This window comes from Salvelinus alpinus, chromosome 5, assembly GCF_045679555.1.
Source record: "Salvelinus alpinus chromosome 5, SLU_Salpinus.1, whole genome shotgun sequence".
Classification (NCBI taxonomy): Eukaryota; Metazoa; Chordata; class Actinopteri; order Salmoniformes; family Salmonidae; genus Salvelinus; species Salvelinus alpinus.
Genome location: NC_092090.1, coordinates 42,523,185 through 42,538,881, shown reverse-complemented (window position 1 = coordinate 42,538,881; position 15,697 = coordinate 42,523,185). Strand labels below are relative to the sequence as shown.

Sequence of the window (15,697 nt, the reverse complement as noted above, 5' to 3'; positions counted from 1 at the left end):
TTCTCCCTCTCTGAATACATAAACACAGGCAACATATTTACAGACAGAGAAAACGAGCAGCAAGAGAGGAGAGAGTTGAGGCCATAAGAAAGTCTCTCAGAGGAAAGTGTATCGTCTTGTGTGAGTATTTACTGGGGATAGACCTCAGTGCTGGACGGCCGGTGCTCCTTTGATGAATCAGTACCACATAGGCTCTGATGTATAACCCTGTTGAAGTGGTGCCGCTACATGATAGGGCAGGGGAAGACGGTGTGATATGTACAGTATGGCTGCACCGGCAGGGAATGTGTTAGGGATGAGGGTGCGTGGGAGAGGTAAGTGTTTTTGTCTGGACAGTGTGGGTGAAACAATTGGGAGTATGTGTATGAGCTATGTACAATTTGTGCAAGGTACTGGAGGTGAAATGGCATCTCCATCTTAGGGCTCTTGGCCAGAAAGCCATTCAAACAATCCCACCCAGGTGATTGAAGTCCCACTGAGCCGAGCTCAGAACCATGTCTTTATCAGGCCTGGGCGGGGAGTTAATCGAAGTGATGCGTCATTGGCTGCAGAGGTCGATAGGCCTCCTCCCTTTCACGGGGACTGCCGACAATGATAATTCACATTATTTAAAGTTATATGTGAAAGGTTATGGGAGTTTGGAAGAATGACAGGCGGTTACTGAGCTTAAATGACGACTTCCTTTGAGTGAGATTAACTGCTAATAATGACCGGTCATTACGAAGTTTAATGATCATTCATCATATGTGTGATGAATACTGACTGGTTTTAATGATGGTTTAATGATTGGCTACGATTATCTAAATACAGTAATAGTTATAACTGGAACAGCTATGTAAATACAGTTAAAGTTGGAAGTTTACATACACTTCGGTTGGAGTCATTAAAACTCGTTTTTCAAACACTCCACAAATTTCTTGTTAACAAACTATAGTTTTGGCAAGTTGGTTAAGACATCTACTTTGTGCATGACACAAGTAATTTTCCAACAATTGTTTACAGACAGATTATTTCACTTATAATTCACTGTATCACAATTCCAGTGGGTCAGAAGTTTACATACACTAAGTTGACTGTGCCTTTAAACAGCTTGGAAAATTCCAGAAAATTATGTCATGGCTTTAGAAGCTTCTGATAGGCTAATTGACATAATTTGAGTCAATTGGAGGTGTACCTGTGGATGTATTTCAAGGCCTACCTTCAAACTCAGTGCCTCTTTGCTTGACGTCATGGGAAAATCAAAAGAAATCAGCCAAATTGTAGACCTCCACAAGTCTGGTTAATCCTTGGGAGCAATTTCCAAACGCCTGAAGGTACCACGTTCATTTGTACAAACAGCCGTCATACCACTCAGGAAGGAGACGCGTTCTGTCTCCTAGAGATTAACGTACCTTGGTGCGAAAAGTGCAAATCAATCCCAGAACAACAACAAAGGACCTTGTGAAGATGCTGGAGGAAACAGGTACAAAAGTATCTCTATCCACAGTAAAACGAGTCCTATATCAACATAACCTGAAAGGCCGCTCAGCAAGGAAGAAGCCACTGCTCCAAAACCGCCATAAAAAAGCCAGACTAGTTTGCAACTGCACATGGGGACAAAGATCATACTTTTTTCGAGAAATGTCCTCTGGTCTGATGAAATAAAAATGGAACCGTTTGGCCATAATGACCATCGTTATGTTTGGAGGGAAAAAGGGGAGGCTTGCAAGCCGAAGAACACCATCCCAATCGTGAAGCACGGGGGTGGCAGCATCATGTTGTGGGGATGCTTCGCTGCAGGAGGGACTGCTGCACTTCACAAAATAGATGGCATCATGAGGAAGGGAAATTATGTGGATATATTGAAGCAACATCTCAAGACATCAGTCAGGAAGTGAAAGCTTGGTCGCAAATGGGTCTTCCAAATGGACAATGACCCCAAGCATACTTCCAAAGTTGTGGAAAAATGGCTTAAGGACAACAAAGTCAAGGTGTTGGAGTGGCCATCACAAAGCCCTGACCTCAATCCTATAGAACATTTGTGGGCACGCATGCACACCCAGTCTCTCACTTCTATAAGTGCTCCCAAAAGTACTCTGAAAACACAACAAATTTTTGAGCTTAACTGCCACTTATAACCAAACAAACAGAAACTATGCTAATGACAACTTGGGATGAAGCTCACCATTGGACACAGCAGTGCACAGACAACCTTGCATCACTCAAGTGTTTCACAAAATGGATTACGCTGGGTCACTGGTAAGTGGATCCTCAACAGTTGAGTCTGATAATAAAAAGAGGAACTTCTCTGCATCTTGGCTAGGAGTGCTGCTTCACCATCAGCTCTACTCACAGCTGGTCTACATAGGGGAGCAGAAGTCTATCATCAGCATTGTGCTGACTGACACTTTCCTTGGTTCATTAGACCTCAACGCTTTCTACTGTACATGCAAATGATCCCCATTGATTTCTATATATATATAATTATGAGAGGGGTGATGAGAAAGAAATACAGAGAGAGAGAGAACAAGCAATAGAGAGAGCGAGAGAGAGAGAGAGAGAAGAGTACGTTGACTAAAGGGATTTCAGACACTTTTTCAATGGAAGACATCCAGACAAAGTTTATAAATAACCGTAAGGAGCTGCCAGGCAGCCTGGGTACCAGCCAGTCAGAAGTTCTGTGAGGCAGTGGGTGACTCTAGGAGCTGAACAAACCCAAACCATCCCTACCAGGCTGGCAGCCAGCATACCAGACTAACATACTTTCCTGCACAACAATCCCAATATATTGTTAAAGATGTATACAACAAATCATATTCCAGGCCAGTGGCTTGATGAGTCCTGCTTTTGTTTCCTTTCTAATGCCATTTTGAGAGGAGGAGGAGAGAGAGAGAGGAGGGGAAGAGAGGGAGAGAGAGAAGGAGGGGAAGAGAGAGGATGTGTTCAGAATACCAACAGGAGGACTGACTGAGCCTCCCAGTGGCAAGGCAGTCTGCTGAGCTGAAGCCTGCTGTAACTGCTCCAGAGCTGCCTATAGAGGCGTGACTGACTGGGGGAAACAGGGAGGGTTGGAGGTGCTGGATTTGACAGGAGAAGTGCGGCCATTGTCCCAGTGTCTTTACAGAGAGCTCTCTCTGCTACTCTGCCGTAGGTCTGATCCCTCCTAGAAGAGAAAGTAGATTTATGCTGCATGTTGGAGGGAAGGGAGGGGCAGTGGGATAGCAGTGGCTGAGTGGAGTGCTCCTCTGATGGATGGAGACAATCATCCTTCATTACCCCTGCTGGATCATGGCTCCATCTCCATTCCCATGAGTCAGTCTCTAGGCCCTCCACTTCCAGTCAGCCTCCATTTCAGTGTCTCAGGTTTGTACATAGACACACAGAGGAGCTTGTGCCTAGTTTTACACTGTGTCCATCTTTCAGTTGGAGAGGGATTCATGTTCTCTTACTCAGACAGGTACCCACAAGCTAACATGTATATAAAAATACATGTTCTGGTCTTCAAGGTAAAGACCACTTCTTCGCATCAGGCCCATTTAAAAAGGCACATCACATGCTCTCGTCTGTACCGTGAATGACAGAGGAGCAGAGGAGAGGAGAGATGTGATGGTGGAGATGAGGAATTGTACATTTTTGCTGCAGATGTTTGGAGGGGAGAGATCTAGGTCCGGTTTGAGCCGACGGAATGTTATAAAAACACACATAAGGTATTCTCCTTGCGTCTCCCGATCCTCCCCGCTCCTGATTGAGTTAATCAGTCTGAGCAGAATGCAGAGGATCAACCCATAGATTAATCAAGCGGGAACCAGAAAAGGCGAGGCAATCAGTGTCATCCTAGACAACCAGCCTCTCAGTAATTAACTGACTCTGTCAGGGAATTTCCATATACTTAAAAAATATTGTTGCTATTATTATTACTATTATTATTGTTTCCTGGTCATTAGGAGCAACACTCCAACCATGTATTTACCCTTTTTGTGTCACTCAAGCAAAAAGATTGTAACGTCCCCACAAACAGATACTTTTCCCATATACAGCATTAACAACAGTTTGGGATGTTGATGGCATCGGTATTATTATTTTACAGCAGGTGCAGTGTGTGGAAGAGGGAGATCATGCATGAGGTGATTACCCAGGTAATACGAGTGGTGGAGTCAGCAAGGCCTGCATTAGTAGACTCTTAAGGTCACAAAACCTTGAGATCATTTGAAGGTCAGGCAGAGAAGCCAAGCACATTTGAATAATGAGGTGAGCATGAAGCCCAACATGCAATCCCACGTTATCGTTTAAATGAAGATGTTAAACACTACTTCTTGATATGTGTGTAATCATTCAGAGAGGTGACCAAGTTTTCTATTTTTAATAGGGTGCCCTAAACATTTCACTTAAATTCTGAAATTCATTGGATCAAAAGGTCAATGGATTTAACATATATCACTGGAAGAGGTGACAGTGCAGGGACGAAAATAGACGATCTTATTAAAATCGCGAAAACTATGACGGTGTTTTCTCCTCCAAGGTAATTCTCAACATTTGATGGTGAGAGAGGGAAGCGGCAGGCATACAAATGTCATTTTATCAATCCCAGAGAAATCTCAGCATAGAACGCAGCACATACACACCGTTCTCGTCAACACATTGTTTACTAAAGCTACAGTGTTAGCAGCTTCCCTCCTATCGATTCGCCACCGCGGCAGCGACGGTTCATTAGGCCAAGAAATTAAAATGTCAGAAGCCGCGGGGAACGGCAGACGAGGTGCCATTATATCCATAGAGAACACAGACGTCGCCGTGGACATAAAAAACATGCATCTAATGAACTCCCTGCTTTATGATCCGCAAAGGAAAAACTATATCGCTCATCACATCATCACTGCAAAGCCATTCCAGTTCATTCACAAGACTGCATCTGTTTTGTTCTTTCAATTCCCATGGAGAGCAGCCTATTATCATGATTCATACCACAGTATTGTTGAATACAGTGATCCCTCGCCACTTCGCGGTTCACTTATCGCGGATTCGCTATTTCGCGGATTTTCATAATGCATTTTTTTTTTTTTTGGTGCATTGTGCTCTGCATTCTGATTCGCTAAAAACTCACTCCCGCTTCTTGTATCAAAACATGCTACGAATTGTGCTATCATTTTGTCGTCTCGTGCAGTTATGTGTACGTACATAAAACAGCTTGGCAAATTTACATTAAGTTGGCCAAATTATCTTGTAATTTCGAACATCTCCTAAACCCATAATGTCGACGAAACGGCCTACACGTGAGTCACTGTATTTGTATACATGTAATAGTTGCTAATTGTAAAAAAAAAAAAAAGTTTTCTATTTCGCGGATTTCACTTATCGCGGGTCATTTTCGGAACGTAACCCCCGCGATAAACGAGGGATTACTGTACTCCTTTCTGATTGGTTAAAAGGGAATTTTAGAGTTAGCATTAAAACCAGATATATGGGACAGTTGGAAAAGACACATTGAAGTAGTTCCAACAATAAGCGCCTTTTTTACCGTTCTAAAGCACTGCACCGTGCAGACCGTACTTGTTACCATGTTACAGAAAGTCAAATCAACAACCACACAAACCAAAATTGGACACATTCTAAACGCAGGTCCAACGAGGAAAAACGTACTTCGCTAACTAGGAATCATTTGTTTTAGCAGAGACAGATTTTTTGCAGCATCTGATGACCTAACATGGTGAGTACGGTACATCAATGAGTACGGTTACATGCACACAATAATATGAATATTGTGTATAATCAGATTAATGCAATAGTTCGATTAAAACGTTTACATGCTTTGCAAGAAGAACAATTTCCCAAATAATCATGTTTAACGTTACATGGACACATGTGAAATCAGGCTCCCTGATGGCACTCTGATAAACGCAGACAATTGGCAATCAAAATAAACGCTCTACCACAGTGACCATGTTCTTTTTGTTAAGCATATCTCTTTGTGAGGTAAGGACATATAACATTTGAATGTGGAAACTACTTCTAAGAAGTATACGTTCAGTTGTTCCGAACTCACATCACTAGCGCTAAAGAGGGAGGGTTGCTAGGCTGATAGCACATGCGCAGATCAAATACACCACTGGAACGCAGAATAAGGTCTTACCTGTGCTAATAATTCTAAAGATTTCTCAGAAAAACAGGTGTTTTAGTCGGCGTATGCTTACTTCGAGTTTGACTTTACGCCGATTAAGATAAACAGAGTAAGGTGTTTATATGACTATTGCATAATCTTCCTACTGCCATAAAACAGTTTAATATCGAATTATTACTGTGCATGTAAATGTCCTCAATGCTGCGGTCATCACGCAAGTGGCACTATGCTGTCATATCCTCCCACGTTTCTACACTGAACCAAAATATAAATGTAACATGTAGTGTTGGTCTGAGCTGGAATAAAAACAAATCCTAGATATTTTCCATATGCACAAAAAGCTTATTTTGTTATTTGTTTTCCCAGCATATTGCAGTGTTGCTGATTTTCTGCACAAATTTGTTTACATGTTAGTGAGCATTTCTCCTTTGTAACGATAATCCCTGCTGAACAGTATTTCTGTCTGCAATAAAGCCCTTTTGTGGGGGAAAACTAATTTTGATTGGCTGGGCCTGGCTCCCAAGTGGGTGTGCCTATGCCCTCCAAGGCCCACCCATGGCTGTACCCCTGCCCAGTCATGTGAAATCCATAGATTAGGGCCTAATGAATGTATTTCAATTGTATGAATTGATAAGAATTGTAACTCAGTAAAATATTTGAAATGGTTGCGTTTATATTTTTGTTCAGTATAGTTTGACCAGCTGTTTTCAGCAACTGGTATTGTTGAATTCGGTTATATTGGCAGATTTGCTAGCAACAAACGATTTAGCTAGCTTTTAGCCTAGTGTTTCATTTGCAACGTGATCTCTACTGTAATGAACAGTCCTGAGAAGAGAGCAACCTTTCGATCCCAGGTGGAATCGCGAATCATCAGCTCATTGTTATGGATGTATCCAAATAAATGCCACTGGAAAACAGTTTAATCAAATGCAAATGCTGCTATTCTGTTATTCTGGCTGCACTGTTTGACGTGCCTGTGCTAGCTATAGTTGGCTAGCTAGCAAGCAAGGGATAAGAACGTTGCCAGCTATCATGGCAACCGAATAAACGAACAACTGGGGCACGTCTCTGGCAACCAGGTTTGTTGGGATGATAAAAGTTGAATGTACGTATCAAAATGAAAATATAAACATGTAATTTATATTCTATACCAGTAAATGTGTGCTTCAGTATTGTTTTCTTTGGAATATGTGGTACTGTATAAGCGGGAAAAACGCCTCCGCTCTGTGCATTACCTTGGAAAAATCAACTCCACGGAAGGACTCCGCTATCCCGTCGTCCATTAATTCCAAGGTAATGTACAGAACGTCGGCGTTTAGCCCTTACTTAAATGATGTATGTAATCTAGGATAAATTTATAAATATCGCATGTCACATTTTTCTCCTGATAGATTTAGAGATGCAGAGGATGTTACACATTTTTAACAATTGAGGCCAAAATAAAATGCCTTCTAACACAAATGTGAAAAAAAGTTAACATAGGGGAAATGCAAGAGGTGCTGATGAGGAAGAGCAAAGAAAAGAAAGAGAGAGAGAGGGTGTATTTCATTGTCCTGTGATGAATAAAGAAACATTGAACAGGTGTCCCTGAGACCAAAAGAGAGCGAGAGTGGGGAGGCAGAGCTGATGACAAAGCTGGTGACAGACTACACCCACATGTCAGCATGTCACAAAGACAGAGGGTATCTGTGGATGGCACCTGGTGCTACCGTGCCCTGTGTCCGGCTGTCACAGGCTGATGGCCTGACTCGTTCACAGTGGAAACTTGGCAGTGTATATTAAATCGGTGGGGTGGAGATAATGGCCATGTCCTGTTCCACTCTCCTATGCATCAGGTGACGGGGGCTTGGCTGGGATTCAACTCAACTGTCTGTTCCCACTCACGCCCTGAGTCTTCAGATGATTGACTGGCCATCCAAATGGATCAAGAAGACATAGGCTACCTAATGCCACACACACACACACACTAACACGGCTCGACTAACTCTTCTATTCAGGACAGTGTCCCCATGCTGTAATGGTGCCAGCAGCACAGCAGAATGCTGAGAAGGCAACGTAATAACAAATCAGGCAGCAGGAACATAAATATTATTTATCTTCCTCCCAAAAATAAATACAAAGTAACAATCCGACCAGCTCCAGATACTGTCAAACACCGGGACAAAGCGTTGGTTATGCAGTACATGAAAATGAAATGAATAACAGTGTGGTGCCGGGAGAAGGAAGGGAGGTGGAGATGTACGGGCCAACCCATGTACCCACCCCTCTCTGCATTGGAATTCCTTGCACATCCCATGGCGCTTACTCATGCCCCCTCAGACAATCCGCCGTTCCCCTCTCCATGTTTTATGGATGGGCTTTCCTCCCGGCACGCCGATTAAGGGACAATCAAATCCTAGGCCGCCTCCCGGGCCACGGATCCCCGTCTCTGGAGGAACGGCTGGATATAGGCTCCATTAAAAGTTCTGTATCCTGTCAGAGCGGGGACACCGACTCCTCCCCCGACCACGGACACAGAGGGCTGGGTGAAATTAAACCTACACTCACAAGAGAGATACTAATACTTCATGGATATGGGGTGGATTGGTATAGGTCTGGATGGATATGGTAGGTAGATGTATGGAGTTCCACCTATAGGAGAAAATAGCCTATCCCTTCTCATGCAGCAATTCAATGAGACCCAGTGTGCTATGCTCATATTCAGAGGGCGTGTACACATGCAGTGTGAGTGAATATAATGAATAGCCTCTGTAAACAGTAATGAGTGTGAAGCTACATGTTTACGCTGTCAATGAGCAGCGGATTAGCGCGATGAAAATAACACACCGCGAGATCAAATGGTCTCAATCAGTGTGGGAGAGAAAGCGGAGGGAATGTTCCTGCACATCTGTACAGAAGCATGCACATCTGTACAGAAGCATACACACCTGCAGGAACACGTACCTACAAAGACAAAGATCCCAGACACTGATTGAACAGAGCATCTCCTCCTACCAAGCTTCTAATCCAATCATGTCTCGTGGCCTGCGGTCAGAGGGAGCTACACAGGCTAGCTGAGAGAAAACGAGCAGGGACTCAGTGGTGCTCCCCACCCCACTGGGCCAGTCCACGAGAGAAAGAGAGACAAAAAGAAGAACAGGTGGAGGGAGATGAGAGAAAGATGGAGAGCGACATACAGTATATATAGAAAGTGGAGAAGATGATGAGAGAGTGAGTGAAGGTAGAAGTGGCAAGCTAGAGGATAGCTAGATGAAAGCTAGAGGATAGCTAATGGAATCACCTACGGAAAACTTTCCCGACTCATCTCTGACAGTAAAGAACTGAACAGTATGACAACCAAACAAAAGCCAACATATGTTCTGCCATCCTTCTCATTTCCTTCTCCCTCAGTCTTCACTCCCTCAGTCTCCCCCTGCTCAAATCATAATTGTCTGTGACAGGCATAAAAAAAAGCAGACGTTTGTGGGGGAAAATACGAAAGCAGTGCTGACTTATCTTCTCTGCAAGACCCTCATTAGTCTCTGAGTGGCTATGAACTCATTTTCTCTATTGTAGTCCTGCCACTTATGAGTGTGTGCTGTCGATCTCCTGGATAAGGGGAGTAATTATGAGGGAGAGTGGTTCTGAGACTAAGAGACGGGGAGTCAGACAGAGGTGGTGCAGGTATTGGCTGTGTCACTTAGCAGCTCTCGTAAAGGAAAGCTGGTGTTTACAGCACGACCAAGAGGCTCATGCCTGGGAGAAGAAAAAAAAACGGACACTCAAAATGGCAACCTGTAAAGGACGAGGGCAGGGCTAGTTTAGTTGAAGGATGAAGCAGGATTCGAGGTCTCTTGTCAGGTTTCAATGGGGGGAGTACTGTACCTCAGGTTCCCCGGGCTTAGAAAGGTAGATGGCACTCCTGTGGCATGCATCGTCCAGACACACTGGGAGAAGGTGGTCCTGGAACCCATCTCCATCTGGGAGGAAAAAGAAAGACATGAATAAAACAAGGAGCAACAAAAAAAGCAGGATGATGGGGAGAAACTGAAATGAACAGAGACAGAACAGCGGAGGTAAGAGTAAAAACATTCAATCAGAGCACCGAGGAAAGAGAGAAAGAGAGATGGCAGGTGGGGAGAGAGTGAGTGAGGTAAAAGGTAAATGATGGAGACTAATACAGTAGTTTCACAATCGGAGCGAGCTTGTCATTCTTTATTCTGTGTTATCATCCACTGATGTTTACTGTCAGACCAGTAGGGTGGCACTGGCTCCCACTGATGAACCACATTACTATTCAGATAGAGAGATAGGAGGAAGAGAAGAAAGGGAGAGAGGGAAACTGCAGTGCCTGGTGACACCCCCATTGGCATTCATAGGATACGACACAGGACCAATAACAATGCAAATCAGAGGCCGGGCCTGCAGAGAAACCCAGAGATTACACACTCTCCACTCATCCACACCTCCTGTATCCCCCTGGCCCAGGGAACCAGCCTGCAGCCAGACACATTACAACCCCCAAGTCTGTAATCTTATCTGGACCCTGCCATGCAACCAGACCTGGGTAGGGCTAAGGAGGCTCTCTCTGTCTGTGTGTGTGTGTGTGTGTGAATGTGAAAAGTTGTGTGTGTCGGTGCGTGTCGATTAAAGAGAAAACTATGTATGAGGTGTTATCCTTGACGACAACCATTAACTATTTCAGACTTTCTTACCATGACACTGATCCCAATCCGAAAGCCAAGAATAACATGTGTCACTATTTTGCCTCTACAACACCGCTCTCAAAAAGAGACAGAGAAGATGAAGTGTACCACGAGAACATCAGAGAAATATCACACCAGAAGAGATGAACAACAAAACAATGCCTGGGAGAGGCAGGAAGAAGAAGAAAAATCAAGGGTGCATCACAAATACCCCATACATATTCAAAAAGCATTACCTGAGAAGACTCTCGGCACACGGACCACTGTAGTTCTACCACAGAGCTGTCACTGTGGTAGAACTACAGTCACCACAGAGCTGTCACTCGGCACACGGACCACTGTAGTTCTACCACAGAGCTGTCACTGTTAAGACACTAATGGAGGAGAGGAAATCCTCCGGGTAGCGTTCAGGTTTTTAAAACGTCACCTCAGATGTACGCTAGTACATGAGCCACTTCAGCTCGGGAGAGAAAAGAAAACAACACAAATCATCATGTCATCAACGTAATTCCTCTAACTGCATTAGCAGTCAACTCTTCCCGGCGTCCTTAGCTGTGCAGTCTCCGTCGATGAATTATGCATTGGGCGCTGTCGCTTTGAGAAATGCAATTACAGCTACGATAAGGCAGATGGGACTGTTTTGTCTGGCGTATGTCGTGCACGCATTAAGACTACGGTGGCGTGGCTATAGTGTGACGGAAGTGTTGCACCAGCGGATGCAGCCGTCAACCCGCGGCTTACTTCAACAGACATTCTAACCGAGTCATTCTGGCGCACGTGTCAAACTCATCCCACGGAAGGCCGAGTGTCTGCGGGTTTACGCTTCACCCTTGTACTTGATCGATTAATGAAAGGTCACTAATTAGCAAGGAACTCCCCTCACATGGTTGTCTAGGTCTTAACTAAAAGGGTGGGGGGGGGGGGGGGGAACTGCAGGCCCTCCATGGAATGAGTTTGACACACCTGTCTAACTAGTCTTTGGAAGAAAGGCTCATTTTAGAATTGGTAATACTGAAAAACCACACAATGAATGTGTATGCATGTGGATGTAAAATGGAAACAGCCCAACATTATATTACCTTTATCACTATTTGAAAGCTCATAGATTCATGTTATGGATGAATTGTTGATGATGCAGTGAGTGTGTATGTTACAGAAGCGGTTTAGGAGGAAGGTCACTCCTGTATCCGCCATCTATCACTGAGGTGTAGGCGAAAATTGAAAGCTTGGAGTGTGATCAGAATAATTCCCACTCCGAATCAAGCAGACGCGTCACGCTCCTCGCTTTCCCATCTCCCTCTCTCTAGTCCTCCCTCTCCCAGCTCCCACCCTCTATTCCTCCCTCTCCCAGCTCCATCTCCCTCGGTCTCTGTTCTATCTGCACACATCCAGCTTTTCTGTGCCCTTTTTTCCTTTTTATTTCTCGCACATTGAAATCATTTGAGTCTTTGAAGCACCCAGTCTCCTCTTTCATTCCTCTCCCGGAGGTCATATCCCCCCCATCTCCACAGAACAGGTACGCTGAATCCAATATATATATATATATTTTTTTAATTAGGTGCTGATATTCAAATCGGCACCAAAGGCTCCCAGGGAACAAAAGTGAAATCAAGGATAACGTGCTTTGAAGATCACGCGTAATTAAGCTCTTTAAACTCGTTGCAGGCGTGTGCTGGCCTTTGCTCCCGGTGCTCATGCCTACCTGGCTTGATGCAGTGACAGGGGCCACGTTAGCATCATGATGCACTTGGTGACTGGTGGAGGGCCTACCAAGAAATCAAAATCAATCAATCCTCTGCTACAATTGAGCATATTTCTCCCTGCACTGTGTTTGGGTGAGGGTGTATGTGTCTGTCAGTATTGGATATTCCATCCCCTCCCTAGGTCCTGCCATGTCAAAGACAATCTCTTCTAAAGCTGGCCAGAGCGCCACATTGTGCTCCATCGATCTAATAGTCAGTCAGCAGCAACCTCACCTCTGATTCGTTACTTTACTGGCAGAGACGAGCAAATGTATGCATGTGTGTGTGTGTGTATGGTGTGGGAGAACCTTTTCAAGTGCAAGCAAGCGCAGAAAAAGAAAAGGATGGACAATATAATGAATTGAAGTGGTTAATAGAAGGTAATGAGAGGGCAACGTGCAGTAATTGGGAGCTCCAACATCAACACTCCTTGTGTTTCATACAATGAATGGTCAGTCCGTCTTGATTCATTAGTCATCCTTTTACATTTAAACAGTAACACCTGCACATGTGACACCGATACTCAGCTGGTCCCTCCCCAGATGTTGTGTTAAACGCTCTACAACAAAGCTTTCTTAGTATCCAACAAGTTCTCTGCCCTTAACCTCCAAAACAAAGGTCATGTGGTTTGGTAAGAAGAATGCCCCTCTCCCCACAGGTGTGATTACTACCTCTGAGGGATTAGAGCTTGAGATAGTCACCTCATACAAGTACTTGGGAGTATGGCTAGACGGTACACTGTCCTTCTCTCAGCACATATCAAAGCTGCAGGATAAAGTTAAATCTAGACTTGGTTTCCTCTATTGTAATTGCTCCTCTTTCACCCCAGCTGCCAAACTAACCCTGATTCAGATGACCATCCTACCCATGCTAGATTACGAAGACGTAATTTATAGATCAGCAGGTAAGGGTGCTCTCGAGCGGCTAGATGTTCTTTACCATTCGGCCATCAGATTTGCCACCAATGCTCCTTATAGGACACATCACTGCACTCTATACTCCTCTGTAAACTGGTCATCTCTGTATACCCGTTGCAAGACCCACTGGTTGATGCTTATTTATAAAACCCTCTTAGGCCTCAATCCCCCCTATCTGAGAGATCTACTGCAGCCCTCATCCTCCACATACAACACCCGTTCTGCCAGTCACATTCTGTTAAAGGTCCCCAAAGCACACACATCCCTGGGTCGCTCGTCTTTTCAGTTCGCTGCAGCTAGTGACTGGAATGAGTTGCAACAAAACACTCAAACCGGACAGTTTTATCTCCATCTCTTCATTCAAAGACTCAATCATGGACACTCTTACTGACAGTTGTGGCTGCTTTGCGTGATGTATTGTTGGCTCTATCTTTTTGCCCTTTGTGCTGTTGTCTGTGCCCAATAATGTTTGGACCCTGTTTTGTGCTGCTACCATGTTGTGCTGCTGCCATGTTGTGTTGCTACCATGTTGTTGTCATGTTGTGTTGCCACCATGCTGCTTTGTCATGTGTTGCTGCCTTGCTATGTTGTCGTCGTAGGTCTCTCTTTATGTAGTGTTGCCTCTCTTGTCGTGATGTGTTTTGTCCTATATTTGTATTTCATTTATTCATATGTTTAATCCCAGGCCACGTGTAGCGTCACAAACAGGGGCAAAAGCAAAACACATTCCAGTTGATCCTTATTAACCTCCGGAGCCTGAAAGTGTAAAAGCGTTGACAAGATCTATCCCTCTGAATCTTTAGGTCTTTGAGCACCTCCGCTTAACCTTCCTCACCATGGTAACAGCTTGAAGTGACATTTCCATAGTAACAAAGTGAAAAGAAGAGAAAAAAATAAAAAAAAGATTTAAAAAGTGAAAAGTTCTTGTTTGCTCAGATAAGCTTGAGATTTGAACATAAAGGCCAAGTCCGTCTGAAATAAAGAATTAAATACACACAGAAAACCACATAGGTAATTTCCCTTGGTATTTCCCTGGGCTCATGAATCATTTGCATTTTGGGATGAGGAAATTTGTACTCTAAATATTTCATGACACCCCTGACTGTTAAAATATTGATATTGGCAATGATGTGTATGTATATATTTGTTTGTGTGTGTGTTTCATCCAGTAAAAATGCAATAAATAGTTTACTTAAAGTGGATATGATGCTTCATGATATGGAGTAGATTAGAACCCTGTGGTCGATCAAGAAATCAATTCTGAAAATGTTGTCCAGCCACCTTGTTTTGGACCTACTTCAACTTTAAGATTACAACTCATTTACTAGGACTGAGATTTTACTTCAACACCCAAGCCAACAAACTTCAGAACAAGGAGTAAAGATGAGACGTTCTAACTAGATAAGATGTTGGGAAACTCTGTGCTCTCTCTGTCTGGGAAATCCTATTAGATCAGAGCTGTTTGAAAATGTCATCCCCGAAGAGCACAGACAGTTACGTTTAGGGGCCTTTGAAGACAGACACCAACAATTCCTGGCACTGCAAAAGAGCAATGATGGAACTGGGAGTTTAAAAGAACCGAATGAGAAAACTCACCAAAGTCGGCAAAACAAGACTGGCCAACTTTCTTGACATTTTCTGGTATACGTCCAGGCTGGGTTTTGGTAAAGTTCCCATCCTGAAAGAAAAAGTAAAGTTCAGATTAAACGCAGAATGATTTTTCCTTTGAGATATACATAAACACAAGTTGCCAGAGTAGATACAGTAGGCTACTGTACATTTCAAAACTGAATGATTGAGTGAAAGGACAAATAGCATGGTCCTTTGACCAACCATTAGTCAGGGGCTGCTTTAATTGAGTGGGCAGGCAGAGTAGGTGACAGGGGACACAGTGTGTGACAGGGAACACAGCGGGTGACAGGGGACACAGCGGGTGACAGGGGACCAGTAGAAAAGTGCAGCGAGGGCAACAGCAGGGAAGGAGCAGGCATGATCAGCCTGACGTTTGAATTGATTTCAGCTCAGTGGTGTGCTGAACTACAGGAGCTCCATGCAGTTAGCAGTCATGCTAAGAGTCAGACAAAGGAACAGACAGCGCTTTGGTCTTGAATGCCAAGAGAGAGAGAAAAAAAAAAAAGATCCACATGTAACGAACGGCACAACGGCCAAACTGCAGCCTACAATCCTAACAAAACAACCTCCAGTTGTCACCTCACTGCCAACATCAGTTGTTAGCACAGCAGACATCGAGAGATAATA

At 44.0% G+C, this 15,697-nt stretch overlaps 1 protein-coding gene across 1 annotated transcript in view; it reads right to left on the bottom strand.

Annotated features, from left to right (window-relative positions):
* LOC139576211 (T-cell immunomodulatory protein-like) overlaps positions 1 to 15,697 on the bottom strand; it is a 123,021-nt gene that overhangs the window by 77,455 nt on the left and 29,869 nt on the right. The window contains exons 8-9 of the mRNA XM_071401993.1: positions 15,035 to 15,116; positions 9,959 to 10,053 (exon numbers count right to left, since the gene is read on the bottom strand). Of these exons, the coding sequence (XP_071258094.1) occupies positions 9,959 to 10,053; positions 15,035 to 15,116 (177 nt within the window). The remainder of the gene's footprint in view (positions 1 to 9,958; positions 10,054 to 15,034; positions 15,117 to 15,697) is intronic.